The sequence below is a fragment of the Protopterus annectens genome, chromosome 3.part1, assembly GCF_019279795.1.
Source record: "Protopterus annectens isolate FY-2018-M chromosome 3.part1, PAN1.0, whole genome shotgun sequence".
NCBI lineage: Eukaryota > Metazoa > Chordata > Ceratodontiformes > Protopteridae > Protopterus > Protopterus annectens.
Genome location: NC_056732.1, coordinates 1,828,047,521 through 1,828,067,362, shown reverse-complemented (window position 1 = coordinate 1,828,067,362; position 19,842 = coordinate 1,828,047,521). Strand labels below are relative to the sequence as shown.

The 19,842-nt window shown below is 40.7% G+C and overlaps 1 protein-coding gene across 2 annotated transcripts in view; it reads left to right on the top strand.

Annotated features, from left to right (window-relative positions):
* LOC122798718 (zinc finger protein 665-like) overlaps window positions 1-19,842 on the top strand; it is a 227,842-nt gene that overhangs the window by 116,539 nt on the left and 91,461 nt on the right. For both annotated transcript variants that reach the window (XM_044067814.1, XM_044067813.1), the window contains one exon: window positions 15,031-15,141. In XM_044067814.1, the coding sequence (XP_043923749.1) occupies window positions 15,031-15,141 (111 nt within the window). The remainder of the gene's footprint in view (window positions 1-15,030; window positions 15,142-19,842) is intronic.

The window sequence follows — 19,842 nt, the reverse complement described above, 5'->3', positions numbered from 1 at the left end:
GTTACCAAGTCTCACAACACTGTATTTGAGCTTAAAGGAGTGCTATGTATATCATAATTAACAGGGCTACGTCATTGCCAAAGGGGACATTTAGGCATTGTTTGCTTTAAGGTTCAGCCCGTGAGTTTGGCACTAATCATTTGTATGTGTCAGCCCCTTCTGTAATGTGTTACCAACACTGGGGGATTCTATATGAGTGCATCCATTTAACAGTCATCTGCAGACTTGGTAAACCACATGCCATCTGCCTTTGCCTGCACTTCAGGGAAGTAGTTTCCAAACAGTTGAGGGCCCAACTCAGACCCTTGTGGTATTCCACTGGTAAGTGGAGATGCAGTCCACAGCTTTGAGTGTGTGTGTTTTGTCAGTGAGTCAGTTGGCTGTCCATCTAATACTTTATGGCTTAATTCCCATATGAGAGATCTTCACTATGTGACATGATGGGGATAGTATCAAAGGCCTTGGATAACGCAACATAGGCGATATGTCCTGTTACCCCTCATCCAGTTCTTTGGGGTCAGCAAAGAAGCCCACAAAGTTCAATAAGCAAGATCTACCCTTGACAAAAACAAAATGTGTTGGGTCAAGTATGAACTTTTGATTCACACCTTGCAATCTTTCTGTCTAAATTCTAATGCCATTCAATGGTTCAAATCCTACCTCAGAAGGAGGCAGCAGGCTGTTCTCTGGCAGAACAAGCTCTCCAACCTATTACCTAACACCCTTGGAGTACCACAAGGTTCCATATCAGGACCCCTACTGTTTTCTATCTTTATTAACAACTTATATACACTCATCCCGAATGTCATCTGTATCCAATACACTGATGATTCCACCCTGATTTGCTCAGCCACATCTTCCTCAGACTTAAGGTCTGCCACACAGTCCACCTTTAATACTGTAGAAAACTGGCTCTCCGAACGTCAATTGTTGTTAAATCCCCCCAAAAAACTAAAATGTTATTCTCTCCAACACAAAGGTCTGCTGCGTTTGCCTTCACCATAAATGCAAAAGATGCCACAATAATTACCCCGACTCCTCTACAAAACTGTTAGGACTCATTATCGATAATAACCTAAAATTTGACCTTCATGTAAACCAAACGATCAAAACCATTAATAAAAAAACTTGGGTCATTGTATAGAATACAAGCCTTCCTAACCCCTCCAGCTAAGATTGCCATAGCTCACTCTCACCTGCTTTCAGCACTTCTATATGCATCCCCCCTTCTCCCTAATATAAATAAGACTGTACTGTAAACTCTCAACCTGTTATAATTACATTGCCAGGTTTGCCACTGGCCTGCCTTTTAGAACACACCACTGCATCAACCTTAAACAGCTTGGGTGGCTAGAACTTCCCAGTATAATCCAATATAACCTTATGATTATGGCTAATAAAATCCTCTATAATCCAGATAATACATCAATCAGCTCTTAAAATATTATCACCCTCTACAACAATCCAAGACTGCTTCGATCCTCAGACTGCTAATTCAGACAATTAAAATTAACAATGTAGCTGGTGACTCCCTCTTAGCAAACTCTGCAAGTAGAGCCTGGAACCTACTACCAGCTGACATTACTTTGCTGTCCTCCCTATGCCAATTCAAAGCTAAACTGAAACAACATCTAGCACTAAACTGGCATTGCCACTGTAACAAGCCTGGCTAACTCTCACGATGAATGTGTATAATCAGTTAATCAAAATACTGTTTAATTTTTCCCCTGACTGTTACCAGGGGTAACTCAAGCTTGTGACATTATCTACTCATGTCTGCTTGTAAATATCATATCTGAGGTATGCCTTCTTTGTTATTACTGTATCTGTCTACCTTGGAGCTTTTCTCCTAGGGCCTCCGCTGAAAATGGACATTAATCCAGTCGGACTATCCCGGTCAACAAATGTAAAATAAAATAAATAAATAAATGTTGAAGGTCACATATGCCCCTGTGGATAAGGTCCATGCTGATTCCTTCCCTAGCCTTGCAGATGAGGCTTTTTAGACTTATGGGTCAATAATTGTAGTTCTGCATGTTAACAGATTGATGTGCATTGCGTATCACACATTTGATATTACTTTTTGTAGTGTAGGTGATATAGGTGCATGAAAAAGTACTGAGACACCAGGGTTGCAGTGATTGGGGGGAGTGGCAACACATGGCTGTATTGTAAATATGTGACATATTGTTAGATAGGGCCTTTAGTTTGTAATCTTTTCACATGTAAATTAATATAATAGGAAATGGACAGTAAACAGCCGTTATGCATAATAATAATTGCTTTTCCATAGTGCAGCAAGCAGCAGGTTTACGAGACAGTTGGCAAAGTGTAAAAACACATATGAGATGTACATGTTTGCACATAGCTAACCAGTGCACACATGCGAGCCACATTGCTAAGGTCTGACAGTTAGTATTGAGTGAATGAAACACACCTGCTGCTTAACTGAATCTGTGACAGCGAGTGTTAATGCATGGATGCATTCATTTTTGGGCCTGGATGGTACTGGGTTCCACTCCAGGTGTATCTAATACTTTTAAACACTTTTAATTAAACATTAATAATGCAATGACATGAATTCTTTATAGTACATGTTTTGCTGTGTATTGGCTTAGTGCAACAGGGATAAGTGGCATTGCGTGAGGTAGTAGCAGTTTGCAACTGCTCACCATTGCTGCGCATTGGTGCATGATACGCTCCTCCACACAAACATGGAGCTCATACAGTGAGGGGATCCATTGCCTTTTCTGCCACTTGTGTGTGTTGTATGTGATTCTATTTTTTGACCAGATTAAAGGGTAAAAATGGGGGGGGGACAAAAGGAAAGCAGGACAAGAATGTGCAGGAGGGAGGGAGGAAAGAACCATAGGTATCCATTTCATTAACAGTGTAAACTGAAAATATGTGCAGAATATTAACTGAATTTGGACTGTCGCCTCCAGAGAGAGGGATGACCACCAAGCAATCATATTGTATAGCCAATTGTACCAAATCAAGTTTGTCAAGAAGACATGTGTGTGAAATTGAGAGCTATGTATGGGACAATTTTTTTTTTTTTGGGACAGGTGCTCATTTGTTTTTTATTTGAGAGAGAGAGAGAGAGAAATGGGGAAGGGATGTAAGTATGGCTGGGTCAGGTAAGTTGGGTAGGTGAGGAAGCAAATGCAGACAGACAAGACACACAAGACAAAAGACAGGGATGGTGATGGATGCAAAAGTTTGGGGGATACCTGACATCTCCTCCTCCTGAACATGAGGGACAGCAACCTCTCCATCCAGTATAGGTGTGCACCAATGGTGCGGTGCACAACTCTATGCACCATCCCTGGCAACTCACTGCGGGTGATGAAATCACCTCAGCCATGGCTCCCAGAGGGTACCACTGGACCAGCCTCTGGGGCAGGACTACCTGAGGGTGCAGGTAGTGCATGGGTAACAGAGGCAGTGCTGACAGGTTGGCTCCCAGACATGCTGGGCATTGGTACTGGAGACGGTGCAGCAGGAGCAGGCTTAAACAATGGGGCTAGCCTACCTCGCTGTGCTGTGGAGCATTTAATGATGTGGTACACATGGATGACATGGACACATTTTGATGACAAAGAATAAAAATAAAAAAATAAAATAAAGTAAAAAATTAAGAAATACAATATAAAGTAAAATAAAAATATTTTTAAACATAAAATGAAAAAAAAAATAAAATAAAAAAAATAAAATAAAAATAAAGAAAATGAAAAAAGAGAAATAAGGGTTGGGGGTATGAGATTGAGATAAAATTATTACAATCATATATGACATAAAATGCAGAAATACAATTATACAACTCTGTTATCTTTAGTCTTACCTTTAAGAATCCCTTCTGTCAGATACACACTATACTACAGATTGCTGCAAATAATCCTTGAAATGTGCATTTATTGCACATATCCATGTTCCAATTACACAGATTATAGTTTACAGCAGGGCATTTGTGCCACTGGTGTAGAGGTTTTAATTTAATGTAAATATTATTGAAGAAATAACAGTATTGTATAGTTGTGAAGTGTGGAGTTTGAATCCACAATCTCTGACTAAAGTATAATATTGGACTCTTACAATTGGTGTGCTACAGACTAATGCATGCAAACTTGCTTTTACAGTTGGGATATGCATGCTCAGTTTGATACAATAATACCAAAAAAGTTATATTTAACTTTTAATGCTACAATAACACTTCCTCTCTACTGCATACATACTACTTGCTTCCCTCAGTCTCTCTAGTCGAGTTTCAAAGGCCTGGACATTGAACTCACTATATCTGGGTGCTGGGGGAAGAACAGAAAAGAACAGAAGAGCATTATGCATACCAGTCTTGCCTATATTAAGCTTTCTAAGTCTTACAAGTACTCCCTTTAGTTGATACTTACACAGCTGTGGGATGTCCACAGTCCTAAATTCCTCCAACCAATGGTTGAGTGTATCCCTCTTCCTCCTCTGTAGGTCATTAAAATGATGCCTACATTGCTGTTCAGAGAGCAGGATACCAGTGGCACTGGATATAGCGTGGGCTAAACTATTTCAAGCCTCAGTCTTGTCCTGGGTGCCAGAATAGTACCCCCTTCAGAAACCTATGACTGTGGTGCATTACTAGGAACCCAATATCTATCCTGGACTCCTGGACACCCCACCTCTGTGCCCTAAATCTGGAACCTTCCCTGGTAATGCCAGTCATGTCTACCAGCAGACCAAGATCAATGGAGGCTGATGTTTTCTTGGCAGTTCCACTTATCGCATTTACAGGAGTGTGCACACTCGGGCAACCTATTTGTGCAATGGTAAGCGGAGAGTAGCAGTGCCAAGCAGTGAGGAATTAAATAATTGCAACTGGAAGGTTTATCTGTTAACACAATAACAGTGTATCATCCCTCATACATATAATTAATATCAGGTCCAGTACTGTATAGCAGTCCTACACTTAAATCTGTTGCCACAAGAAAGTTGAAATAACAGTTGTTCATGTTTCAGTTCATTGTTGTCAACTGCAGTGTCACAATGGTAAAAAAAAAAAAGGTTGCACACCATGTACTAGAACCCAGGACCATCTGTACTCCAGCCCTACACTTATACCTGCTGCCATAGAAATAGTTACATGACATTTCATTATGTAATAATCATTGTTAAGGTCTCTCTGTTAACCACCGTGCAACACCGCTTAGGAGGTTTGCACAGTGCCCAGTAGAATTAATTGAATGTATCCAGTTTCTATTTTTGGCTTTCTAGGTCTTGTCTGCTTCCTGGATGATCCAGTTGTCCAGTTTGCACACTGCCACACTTTACACAAACAAGGTAAGCACAACCAAATCTGACATTCATTTCTACCATTCACCTGACTGCACTAAGCTCCACATCTCGCAAACACTGGCCAAGAAAAAAATAATGAAAGAATTAAAGAGGAAAAAGAAAAAACAAGGGAAAAGTAGCTGACATGAGGAAAAGTAATGTATGACATACACACTACAACATGTGGGTTGGGAGGTGGCCTAATGGTTAAGGTGTTTGCCTTGCAAGCACAAGGTGCAGGGTTTGAGTCTCACAAGGGATAATTGGCTAGGCTTAAAATGGCTCGCAAGGGCAGTTAGCTTAGTACTAATCTATAAACCTATAAACCTATAAAACCTATGTTAGTACACATGAGGTAGTTCTACAGAGGTCTGGATTTGATCTCTCACTCCACTGAACCTTCAGAACACAGTAAGGGTGTCTTATACCTCTTTGTTACACAAACAGCTTTGCAGCAAGGAACTGAAATCATTCTGCATACAACCAACTGCAACACCATCTACAGTAATATGACACCATACAACTATTATTTGTGCATTAATTATTTTTGGATGTAGTGCACTAAACAATCTCGCAACCAGTTATGATTATTGCTTGCAAATGCACAGCTCTTCTGTGTTTGTTGTTCATGTTTCTCTTATCTGACCAGTAATCTGAGACATGCAATCTGTAAGCCATTCTATATCATTGGCCTTAAAATGTGTGATGATATTTTGTTTTCAGTGAAGGCCTGGGGACAAAAGCTCCACAGAGTACAATGTTTTAACAGTACAGTATTCATAACAGATGCATAATGTGTACAGTACAATATTCATATAGGACGCATGTTGAGAAATTAATATGAGGTACATATTGTAGGGGGCAAAACTATAAAAAATGCAAAATTAGTTTAAATAGGATGTACAAAAAATAAACATTTGAGACAAAAATGTTCTAGGGCTGTGGAAGCTGTTGCCTAAGGAGATAAAAATAGAAGCAGGCAACTGATGGAGAAGGAGAAGAAGGAGTATTGGGGAGGGAGTACGTTAAGTGAGGAATAAGGAGGGAGTGAGATAAGTGAGGGGTAAGAGACATCTGCCTATTTAGTGCAGCTAACCAGGATTGGTGCAGGAGCAAAACCAAGTGTTAAGATATTTCCTCAGCAATTGTTTGAATTTAGTAGTGTTGTTAATGTTGAGTATATTTTGAGGTATGTCATTCGAAGCTTTGGCTAGTTTGTATGAATATAGGAAATCCCCATAGCAATTATTTGACTTAGTGACCTTCATAAGCAATTTATTAGATGACCTTAATGTTCTAATACTGGATTAGGGCTGTACTAAGTTGCTAATGGATGGACAGTTGTCTGGGTGATAAATGGTAGAATTGGTTAAAGGTTAAAAGGTTGGGAAGTTCCATCCAGTTGACTTGGTGAAGTACTTTGCAGTGATGAGTTTTTGCAGGTTGGTTTGAAGTAAATATGGCTGCTGTATAATAGCAGGATTCTAGTTTCTTTAAGTCACATTTTCTTAAGTTAGTGAAAATGGGTGAGGCATATAAGAGGGTGCATAGAAGGTGAGTTCTACAGATGGCATGTCTGGTGGAATCTGTTAGAAAGGGCTTTATTCTGCATAGGGAACCTAGTTTGAAATGAGCTTTCTTGATAACTAGAGCTAAGTGTTTAGCAAATTTAAGATCCTTGTCAGTGGTGACCCCTAGTAGCTTTGCATGGTGTACTGGTTCGATTATAGTATTGTTAAATGAAAATATATTGAAATTAGTAAGGTCAGTAGTGTTTTTGCTTCTGGAGAAGAGCATTGGTTTTGTTTTAGAGGGGTTAAGAGTCAGTTGTGAGCTGGAAAGGTATTTTCTATGTCCAGAAAGGATTGTTGGGTTTTATTGAGAAAAGCAGGAAAGGATGGAGCAGATTGTATGAGGGAGGAGTCATCAGCATATTGAACCATTGTAGCATGGTGAGTGGCTGTGCAGAGTCTATTTGTGAATATAGTGAAGAGGAGAGGACCAAGAATTGACCCTTGAGGTACACCGACAGAGACAGGTAAAGGAAACAATAGTGCCATTTAACTGCCTGTGAGGGTTGGTTAGGTAACTAATGAAACCGGTAAGGGTTGAATGGAAGAGGTTAAGGGAGACTAGTTCACCAGTGAGTTTGTGATGGGAAACTGAATCAAAGACATTAGATAGGTTGAGGAATATAGAGGAGGTGCATAAACCATTGTTACTGTGTTAATGAAACTAATTAGGGATGTTGTCATACTGTATTTAGGACAGAAACCATGTTGGGTGGGGGATATAAGGTTGTTTTTTTAGGAGATGGTTAACTAGTTGGGGTGTTATTACACTTTTCCAGTATTTTTGTTATAGGGGAGAGGATGGCAATGTGTCTGTAATTAGAAAAATCAGTGGCGGTACCACCTTTATGAAGAGAGATTACATGGGAAACTTTCCATAGAGAAGGCACATATTGTTTGGTGATGGACCTATTTATAAGGATTGATGTAGGGTAAGGAATAACAACTGCAGCAAGTTTGAGATATTCATTGGGCAGTTGATCAGCACCAGGGGAAGAGTGTTTAAGTTTCGATAGGAGTTTTTTTAATGTGGTGAGTTTGTATGTGGTGAAAGTAGAAGGAACAGGATTTGTTTCTAATTTTATGGGCATTGATAGATGAGAAGTGTTATCATTTTTTACTAGTGATAGTATGGAGTTAATGAAATAATTGTTAAATTGAGTGGCTATGTTGTCAGAGGAATCTGTTTGTGTTTGACTTGGGGTAGTGGCTTGATCAGGTTTGAGCAGTTGGTTTATAGCCCCCAGAATTTTTTTGGGATTATTTTGTGCCTTTTTTGGATTGCTGTGTATTGTTGTTTTTTGTTATGTTTGATTTTATTTTGTTAGATTATGAAGTTGCTGGTAGTTTTGAAAGGTAATTGGGTTTTTTTAAGAGCTGGTAGTTGTGCCATGCTTTATCTCTCTACTTGATGACTTTTTTGTGTGTCAGAAGAAAGCCAGGGAATGTGTCTAGCTTTTATGCTTGTTTTCCTAAGGGGGGCTAGCCTTTTTAGAATGGTGAGACATTTGTCATTTAAATACTCAACTACTTGATCAAGGTGGGGAAGTGTTTTGGGATGGGGACCAGTTGACATATTGGAGAAGTATGATAAAAGTTTCAGGAGAAAATCTAGTTTTGTTGTGGACTAGTTTATATGTGATGTCTCTAGGGGGACAATAGTGTCATTTTTGCAGATAGGTAGGGAGGTGATCACTCAGGCTGTCAAGAAGACAACCTGACTAATAAGAGTTTGGATTAGTATTGGTAAGGGCCCAATTTAGGACAGATTGTTTATTTTTATGTTTGGTAATATCATATTTACCTGCCAACAAATGAAGGGGGGTTGGATGTTCATGAACATAACCTGTGAACTGTGTGCTGCTTGCTTACATTTCCAAACTTTACAGAAGTACATCTGACACATTATACGTCTAACCTGACACACCGACTGGATGTAGGGCAGTCTGCATTGCTGTTGTGTTTACCTTCTCCCAACCAATAATCATCCACAGTTGCAATCCTTTAGAAACAAACACCGAGGGAGTACCTGCATTATGTTTACATGTGCTACATGGAGCCAATAATTTGGGATTTAGCAATTTTAATGAGGTCACACTTCATTTACATATTCACCATGCTGACAGCCCTGAATCTACACTAGAAGGCAACCATGTAGCTAGGGAAACTGAAGGTGAGCAGATTTGTTTATATGGTGAACACAGAAGAGAGGCTATTACTTTGGGATGTATCTGCACAGAGGATTACTGATTTTGAGAAGGTATGCATTTTGTCAGCTACATACTGCATTTTCTGACATGTAATTATGAACAATCTATTTAATAGTTTATATATTTTGATTAGCACAGGCTTTTACACTTTTATCTGTTTACAGTAGTTAGAAGTGTACTGATGGCATGGGTATTTTGCAGGTATACATGATTGGTAATAGCTTCACATGGAATATTCTGTGTTAAATCTGTACACGTTTCAGAGACGGGTCATTTGATAGCACTTTTAGTATTTCATCAGTGCTTTGTTAGCCAACCAAATGTCTCATTTGCCTGTTCTTTTGGGGGTGGGGAGCAAAGCTACATTTCTGTTATGGCACAAACAAGGATATGTTGCTATTGTTACTCTCATTTGTTTTCATCCAGCCTACACATCTCAGTCAAATATGTTTCTGCTGTCACATGTTAAGGTAATTTCTGTACAAATCTCTCACCTTTACTTGCTTACACTACAAAGCAACAACATGCAAGGATGTGCCACTCAGTCATATTATTGTACATAATACAATAACTGGCCATTAACACTTGAAAACAAGCATGCTGATTGTTCAGCCCAACCTGTGTGCCCATTGTAAATCCAGCATGTACCAATGGAAAAAAGTCTGGTCACCCAGACTCTCTTCCATTAATATATGCTACAAAAATTTTACTTTTGCTGTGGGAATATTGTATTGTATATCGGCAATCTCTTTGTTTCATTAAAAAAACTTACAAAAACTGGAGACTTTAAATGAATGAGAGCAATGGAAAAGGGAAAAATAAAAGGATAATCGGGTATGTTATGCAAAACTAGAGAAACGTACCCAGTTATCCTTTTATTTTCTCTGTCCCGTTTCTCCCATACATTGAAACTGTGCTGGTTTCTTTTTTTTAATTAAAAAACAAACAAAAAAAAAAGCAACTGAGATCTTCCTTTCTCCATTGCTTCCTTTATACAGCACTGATTTATTTATTTTATTTATTTATTTAACATTTGTTTACCAGGAAAGTTCAACTGGGACAGAGTCCATTTTCAGTGGAGGCCCAGGGAGAAACGCTCCAGATGCATGTCTTTGGAAACTGGAACACCTGGAGGAAACCCACAGAAATGCAGAGAGGACATGCAGGCTCCATACAGAAGGCACCCCATGAGAATCAAACTGTTGAACATCTTGCTGTGAGGCAACAATATTAACCGCTGCACCACTGCACCACCCTCCTGACCAAACCATGCTAACAGTAGGTAAATTCAGCATTATCCATGCCCCAGCTGTGGGTTATTGCTATAATACACTCCAGGTTCAAGACTTACCTTGTAAATGCAGCAGTTGCCAGAGTTTTAGTTCAGGGCTGACTCTGTTTGATGCAAGCAGTACACAACCAATACATGGGGGGGTAAAGGTTGTGAGCATTGCCTGGCATCAATGTTGCTATATGTATGTGCATAGGAGGAAGGTTTTAAGACCCTAGGTGCTGAGCAAGTGTGATGTGCATTGTCTCTTAGCCAGTGCGAGGGCGTATTGAGCACGCCTACATCTCCCTACATCCACAGCAGCTTGTGGTTCCCCCCGACTCCTCATCTGCCTATGGCTGTGGTCACCATGGAATTGATGGTGGTGAGATGTGTGCTCCTTCCCCTTGTTGATCCTGCTGAAGCTGTTTTCTCAGGATGATGTTGTGTAGCATGGCACATGCTGTGAATATTTCAGTACATGTCTGTGGATTGTACAGCAGGGCTCCCCCCAGATGTATCCAGGCAACAGAACCGTAACTTCAGTAGCCCAGACACACTCTGTATGATATTTCTGGTCTAAGTTGAGACAATTGGATGGGGAAAAGGAAATTCATCCCTTGTTTGGCACCTTTGTCTGTAATGGACACAGGCAACCTGTAAATGGTATATCTCCCAGGCCAAAGCTTGTAAATATTTCATCTCCCAATCCCCTGCTTACACTTATCAAGGGTATCAGAACTTGTCAGAGAATTGGGATGCATGGCTAGGTTTAAAAGGCCCATGAGGTCATTAGCCTAGTAAACACCTATGAATCTATGAGTGTGTGTGCCTCATTATGATGTTCTTCAGTGGGTGTGTGTGAGTGTCCTTAGTCATGGTTCCAGTGCATAACCTGCATGCCCCAGTAAATGACCCTGTGGGATATCCCCCCTGGTGAACATCTAGTACAGTTAGGAGGTGTGCCAGATATGGGAGTCATAGTAACTGCCAGGTTTGCCAGGATACACATTCAAGATGATTCCCTTGGCATTACACATGACTTGGCAGTAAATAGAGCAGTAGCCTTTCTGTTTATGTAGAGCCTACAATGTTCCCCGGGTGGTGTCTTCATTTCTATATGTGTGCAATCTATGGCACCCAGTACTTCAAGGTAGTGTGCTACATGGTAGAACTCCTGCATATTTCTGGCCCTTTCCTCAGGTGTACAGGGGAAAAAATAAATAAATAAATATATATATATATATATATATATATATATATATATATATATATATATATAGTCACTGGAATGTTGGAGCATAGCATTCAGGAATTGATGGAGGATCCTGGCTGCTGATGCCTGTGACACCCCAAGCATGTCCCCTGTTGGTCTCTTAAAAGGATCTGTAGCTAAGATTCTGAGTGCTACACATATCTTTGTCTCTATTGGGATGGGTTTCCCTCTGTTGGCTCTTACTCTGAGTTGAGGATGACAGAGGTTGCACAGTTCCTGTAGTATGCTTCTATCCATCATGTAGTGCTCTGCAATTTCCACATCGTGTAGGCTGTGAAAAGTTAAACGGGGCCTGAAAACTCTTCTCCATCTTGGCCTAGGCCTCTTGGCAGCAACAGCAGCATAGGCTTCAGACTGTTGCACTTATAAATGAATTAAAGCAGCAGCTGGCCACAACATTCTTTCTGTGTAGACTCCTTTCTGTGGCTGTATTCCAGCAGGTTTTGAAATTTGCAGGGAAAACCAGCACAGAGTCTACAGTGTTGTTTATATAGCTTGTTGAATAGCTCCACCATGTCTGATTGGTTGATTAGCATGCAGTTCGGCTGCTTATGCTGTAATTAGCATGCCACACTGTTTACCTTGTTTGTGAGGTGCTGTCTGCCTCTACATAGGGCTTACTGAATCTAAAACTCTGTGCTACTGTGTAAGGTTTATTGAATTTGGCTGAGAGAGTATTTATTACACATAAAGTCAAGAATGACAAGTCACTAATTGCTGCAGGTTAACACTTATGGCATTCATCCAGTGTCTGGATTGTAATATGGTCTTTATGTCCCTCCTGTGTTGATCTCATCTCTGGATATTTTTTAAAGTTTGCTGTCCTATTTTAGGTACAAAGATTCTCTTGTATTTTCATTAAGGCCACTTTCTTCTTACAACATGATGTATTGGCAGTATTCTCAGTATAAAGTGAATTCCATTTCATATTTGTAAAGTGATTCTTAAAAAAACTATCAGTAGCTGTTTCAGATAAGGCTATTTAAAGTTTATTCTCTGAATGTGTCATTTTTTCCCATCCTGTTTTTTTAATAGTAAGTGACTGTATGGCCTGCCTTTCTGTAACATGATCATGCCTAAACCTCAGTGTAGTACCAGAGAAATTTAGTTTAGGTGATGAGGGACAGTGTGTGGGAAAACAGTTAACTGACATTCTGGCTTGTGAGGTACACTGTAAGTGTGCACTTGTCTATATGTGTGCATGCTCACATATGTGTGCATATTAAAGAAGGTGAACTAAATTAACGTGGTCAAAATTTCTTTCAATTTATCAGTTAAATATCGAAGGTACACATCTTCAAAAAGTGGCTGTGGAAGGGGGAGGGAAGAGGACAGGCTGAGTGTGATAGGTTCATAGGTAGGTACTAGGCTATTGGCCCTAGGGCCTATACAAGCCTAGCCAAAAAGGTACCCTGGCTTTCAACACCCAAGAAAATTATTTTCCTGTGCCCCCTGTTGAGCAGAGCCACAGAGGTGATCCCTGGGGTGAATTTTCTATTTCCCATCCAATCATCAAGATTTTTCTTGAAGAGTGCTAATGAGGAGCTTTGTTTGATATAGATGGGCAGTTTGTTCCAGAGTATGGGAAGTCTCTGGGATAAGAATCTATCCCTCCAGCATGTTCTGTTTAATGTGGTGACAAGGTTTAGGTCCCTAGAGTGTGTAACTTGGAGGGATTGTGATTTCTTTAAGTGGAGCATGTCCAACAGCTCTGGGTCTGAAATAGCTTTGTATGTTAGGTAGAGATCGCCTCTGAGTAGGCGATATGCGACAGAGTAAAGCTGGAGTTTTTTTAGACGGTCTGCGTAGGGCATCTGTTTGAGGCCAGTAATCTTCTTTGTGAGGTATTTCTGCGGCCTTTCCAGTTGTTGTAGATGTCTTGTGCGATACATACCAAAAGGGGCGCTGTACTCTATAATGGGTCTAATGAGTGATGAGTAGAGGGGAACAATGACCTCATTTTTCCTGGATGAGAAACCTTTTGTGATGAGGTGTGCCCTGTAGGAGGATTTCCTGATTACTGTGGTGATGTGATTATCGAAGGAGAGACTGGTATTATCATCAAACTGGTTTGTCATGGGAAATGTGTTTGTGTATGTGTTTTTGTCAACTAAGATGAGATACATTACACTGGCTAGAATTTATTTCAGTTGATTACAGTCAGATGTGAGAAGTATATCCAGACAGCAATGATTTTTGGGGGGAGATGGAAACAATGTGTATGAAAGTTTTAGGACCACTGCTGTTACTTAGCCACAATTAAACAGTCATTGATCTGTCCTGTCAGGGACAGTTTTAATGTATGCTTGACGGTGGGGATTCTGGGCATAGAAAAGCATCACAGTTTTTTATTTGTTGATAGGTAAAGTGGCTTTTTGGTCAGAAGATATATACTGTGACTGAGGAGGATTTAATCTTCTCCTGGGGTAGATTGGATGGGAAAGGATCTGAATCTAATGTGTTTGATATTTTTTTTAATGAAGACAAAACCCATATTTTGGCTATTTAAACTATTGTAATTTTACAGTATACTTACATCATATGTCTTTAGATTCCATTTACAACAAACATATCTATATTCCTTTTTTCACTGGGAACCTCTTAATACTGAAAATCATTGTAACGTGGTGCTATAACTTATGAACTGCAGCCTCTGTTTCTTGTCCAAAGAAACTAGTGCTGGGTTTTGTGAACTGGCATTCAGAAATTCAGTTTGCAAATGTTCCATTACTTTGCACTTTCTGAAGGTTTCAACCTTCTTATTTGAGGAAGGGCCTGCAGTGGGGGGGTGAGATTTGGGAGAAGTGAGCTTTGGCAGATGTAGTTTGGTAGCTGCTGGTTGTAGTTACAGGTTTTCTTAGTTTGTCAGAGCACTAGTCTTTGTACTGTAAGGTGACCATGACAGATTAAGTTACCAAAACCTAAAAAAAATAAAAGTTTGAAGTGGCAGTGATAGATGTTTTTGGCTAACTGCATGAGGCAAACATGCAAGTGGAATTTTGTTAAAGTAATAGTCTGTTAGTTGCATGTATTGAAGAGCAAGAGTTTTTTATTCTGCAAAGTAATGTCGGACTGTATCAGCTGTCATTGGAAACTGAAGGTGGCAATATGTCACCCTTCCTCAGTAAATGGCTGCTAGATGTGCTGATGTGGAATTCCTTATAAACAACTGATGCACAATTACAACTGATTGAAAACACACTAGCCACACAACCTACCACTAAATTAAAAAACAAAATAGATATATCTGTATGCATAATATGTGAGAGACTATTGCTGTGTTCTGGTATTTTTTGTAACTGTCCTTTAGCTGTTGATAAAGACATTCTAGGTACTCCCTACTCTTTTTTTAACTAGAGAATTTCTCCTCATGTTTTTGCACAGGTTACAATATCCCAGTGGAGCACCTGCTGTTATTAATTGAGAAAGATGAGAAGGTGTCACGTAGCGATACTGAAGGAGGAAGGTTGGAGCAGCAAGACATTCCTGATGGCAGTAAGTAGCTGCCAGATAATTAATTGCTTGTTTACTCCCCTCAAAAATGTGGTAGAGAATAAGTTGGGGGTTGTATGTGGTAAAAGACATTCCTTCAAAAGAGATTGATGCAGAAGTCTGTTTAATCCAGGAAAACAACAGCATCAACGTTGACCCCCTTTTTCCATATTTTTTTGCACAGGGTTAGGGTCTAATCTAAAAATTATTCTAAAAGTGCCTTCCTTTCAGATGTTGTCCCTTCAGATTCTGTTTCCTCTCTTGCTCCCTCAGGCCTTTATGGTGTCTCTGGAACTCAAGAATGCTAAAGTCTTCTCTGACTCCTTCTCATGATCATGTTTTTCTTGGCTGCAGGATTCATACGGTACCGATGCTGGCTTCCCAGCCCCCCAAAAGGCCTTAACAATCATTTCTTTCTTTCACACTCTTCTTCCTCTGGCATCCATTACCACCAGGGAGTTTCTGAGAGCTCTGGGTTTCATGGCATCCACCATTCCGATGCTCCCTCTGGCCAAACTTCACATGAGAAAGTTTCAGTGGTTTCTGAAGTCAGTGTGGCTTCAACATGCACATCCTCTAGACTTTGTAGCGCCTCTTCTTCCTTGTCTCAGACAGGAACTTCACTGGTGGATTCAACAGTTGTCTCTGAATCTAGGGATCCCTTTTCATCCCCCTCTTCCCTCTCAGGAATTGTTTACAGATGCTTCAGAGATGCGATGGGGGAGAGATTTGGCTGCCTAAAATTTAAGGGGGTGAGGTTGCCTTCTCAGCAGAAGGAGCTCATCAATGTGAAAGAGATGAGAGCTCTTCTGCTGGCTCTTCAGGCCTTTCATCATCTTTTCTCTCCAGGGCTTCTCAAGGTGTTCACAGATAATACCTCACTTATGTGGTATATCAACAAACAGGGAGGAACGAGATCCTATCTTCTTTGCTGGTTGGCACTTCTGGTATGGGATTTATCAAGTGACTCTTCAGGCATTTTATATCCCTTCCAGTCAGAACATTGTACCAGACAGTCTGAGCAGGTCCTTAACTCAGTCCCATAAATGGTGCTTCACAGGGATGTGTTTCTGGACATTATCCACCAGCGGGGTACTTCTCAGTTGGCTGTTTCTGCCTCCCCTCTGAACAACTTCCTCTGTTTTATGCCAGAGTCCGAGGTCCTCTGGTGAGGAAGGTGGATGCCATGTCATTTTCTTGGAAGGGGATGTTTCTTTATGCATTGCCTCCCCTTCCTCTCATTCCAAAAGTCTTGTTCAAGATTCAACAGTGTGCTCCCAAAATCTTGTTGGCCGCCACAGCACTGGTTTCCTCTTCTTCTGCATTTAGTAAGGAGCGATCATCACAAGGTACCTCACAGGGAGGATCTAATCTCACAAGACAAGGGATCTCTCATCCATCCCCGTCTATCCACACTTCAGCTGGTGTGGGTGATAGGATTTTGATTCCTCATAGACACTTTTTTCTAAGTATGTGCTGCAAGTCCTGCAGGAGGTCAGGAAACCTACTAGTAGGAAATCCTGCCTATCCAAATGGAAGAGTTTTTAAATTTGGTGTCTCTGTCGGAACGTGGACCTACTTACTGTGGATGTTCCTTTGGTTCTCTTTTATTTGTGTGAGTTGCTCAATGCTGGTTTGGCCTATTATTCTATTAAGACCCACTTATCAACTACCTGTCCTTGTCTGCCTTTCTCTCCTCCTTTAGCTTCTAGATTTGAGGTGAAACAATTTCTTAAAGGCGTCCTTAATATTAGACTTCCCAGGAAGCCTGTTCCATAGGTTCATAGGTAGATACTAGGCTATCTGCCCGAGGGCATTTATAAGTCTAGCCCTTAAGTGTCGGCTGAGTCCCCAGGTCTCTTATTACCTCTTCTGAATTAAGGGGGCTGCCACCAATGTGGTAATTCGTGAGTGTTTTGTTCTTCCCAGACGGGATGACTATGCATTGTTTGGCATTTAACTTGAGGCCATGACTTTGACGCCATGTGTCAGTCTCGTTGAGGCCCTTCTGGAGAATGTCCGTGTCAGCCGGAGTGTCAATTATGGTTCCCAGCTTGCAGTCATCAGCAAGTTTGGTCAGCCATAGACCTTTTGTGTTTGCCTGTACTTCTGAGAAATATATGCCGAACAGTAGCGGGCCCAAACCTGGACCCTGGGGGACACCACTTGTGACTGGTTAGAGTCGGACATGTATCCCGCTATTCTTACCGAGTGGGTTCTGTCTGTAAGCCAGCTGGCAACCCATCTCGTGACGTAGGGGTTTATGTTTAGGCTGATGAGTTTGTCTATAATACCCGAGTGAGGAATGGTGTCGAAAACCTTGGCAAGGTCAGATTAATAGAATGATTCCTCTTCCCTGGGATCTTAATTTTGTTTTGGAGAAGCTGACTCAGGCTCCTTTTCAGCCTGCTGCTTCAGCTTCCTTGCAATGTTGTTCTTGGAAGATTGTTCTTTTGTTGACAGATGGGTGTCTGAGTTACAGGCCCTTATGGCTTGTCCTCCTTTTTTCATCTTTCATGAGGACAGTGTGTCCTTGCACACTAACCCTTCTTTTATGCCTAAGGTGGTCAATGAGCTATCACTTAATCATTCTGTTAATCTGCCTACTTTTTTCCCCTCCACAAACTGACAGTGAGAAGGTGGTGCATACTTTGGATGTGCATAGGCAACTCAGGGTTTATTTGGATAAGACAAGCCTGTTAGAAAATCTGATCAATTGTCTGTTTCTTTTCATCCTAGATCTTTGAGACATTCTGTATCCAAGCAAAGTGTTTCTTCTTGGATTTCCAAGGCTATTTTTTTATACTTTTCATGGCAAGAGCCTTCTCTATTCTATTAGAGCTGTGTCTTCTTCTGGTGCTTTTTTCAAGGGCTTAGATACTAATTCTATTCTTGAAGCAGCTATCTGCACTTCTGTGCATACCTTTACCAAGCACTACAAGTTGTGAGGTATTTCTAGAACTAGGGCTGGTTTTGCTAGTGCCGTTCTCCATGGCTTTTAGGGGACTCTTCTGCTCCTTCCCCCTCCCTACTTTCCTCTTGAGCTTTGGCAATCTCCCATATGCTAAGAATACTGCAGCAGTGAAGGAAAGGGCATAGTTCAGTTGTGTAATATCTTACCATTAATGTCCTTTCCTTCGGTGCTGCAGTATTCACTCCCTCCCTCCTTTCCCTTAGTCGTTTGCCTTCCTGGATGTACAGATTACCTCTTGGGTTCCTTGGACTGGCGTTCCTACTGGGCAATCAGGGAATAACATATTTTAAGAATACTGCAGCAGTGAAGGTAAGGACATCTACCATTATGGTAAGATTTTACATAACTCTACTTTGTCTGCCCTTGTTTATTCTGGCTTTTTACCCAACCGGATGAGTGACTTGGGGGTTGACTGCTGCGGATTTTTGGCCTGGTGGTTGCACTTGCTAGGGGAATGATGTAGTCTCTGTTTGTTTGAATTGGCTGCTGTTTGTCCTATTTTTTTTCTGACTAATTGGCTGTTTGTTGTTTTTTTTGTAGCTTTTCGGCACTTTCCCCTATAAGAAAGTGTTTGCCTAGTACATAAGGAGATTAATCGCTCAAGCCAGTGCTTTATGGTGCTCTGGTGTAATGAAATTCTTGGAGTCCTGCTACAAAAAGTGAATGTTGTATATTGTCCTCATTTCACTGGGGTTTAGACCATCTGTGTTGATTAGAAGTTATGGCCTGCTCTTGTCTCATCTGGGTGTGGAACAAAGAACGTGTGAGTAACTGGGGGCTGACTGTTGCTGATTTTGGGCCTGATGGTTGTGTTTGCTTTTTCTGGTGAGGAGGGAATATTTCTAACCCTTCCTGAACTGGCTGCTGTTTTCTCAGTTTCTCTTAGCAATTAATTGTCTGTTATTCCACTGTAGCTCATTTCCCCTATAGGCAGGAGTTAGTCTAGTATATAAGAAGTATTTTGTTGTGCAGGCTTGCACTTTATAATGCTGAACTGTTATTTACTGAGCTCGTAGGGGTCCTGCTGCACTAAGTGATTTTTTTGTATGTTGACCTTGTTTCACTTATTTAATTTTTATTTTATTTTATTTTACATTTGTTGACCGGGAGGATCCGACTGCATAAATGTCCATTTTCAGAGGAGGCCCAGGGAGAAAAGCTCCAGAGTTAGTAGATATAACAAATCAAAAAAGGTAATCATACTACATACAGGGTTATTTCACATATACAGAGACAGGTACACATCATGACATTTTTAGAAAAAATACAATGTTATGGCTCCACATTTTGGAGGTACTTAGGCACACAGAAAATGTAGTATCTGTAAATGGTAGCTGGGTATACCAGTTATAGTACCAGTATTTTCTACCAGAAATTCTGAGAGTTAGGACAAGTTAGTATTTGGAGATTGGTGGAGGAAATGTTGGGGGAACAGCAGGAGTAGGGGGTCAACCTGGGGGGAGGCATGGGCATTGCCTATTGGTAAGTAGGTGTTCCTAAACTTATTAACAGAAATTGCTGAGGTAATATTGGGGGGCAGTGAGTTCCAGATTCTACCTATGTAGTTAGGAAAAAGAGAGTCTCCTGCTGAGTTGTTGGATTTGGTGATTTTGATTAAGGTCCTGTTACTAGAGTGTAGCTGTCTTGGGTTTTCTTGTATTTTAAGTAAATTAGACAGCGTTGATATTCTCTCTGGATGTAGTAGGAGTTTTTTAGCAAAGACTAGTTGG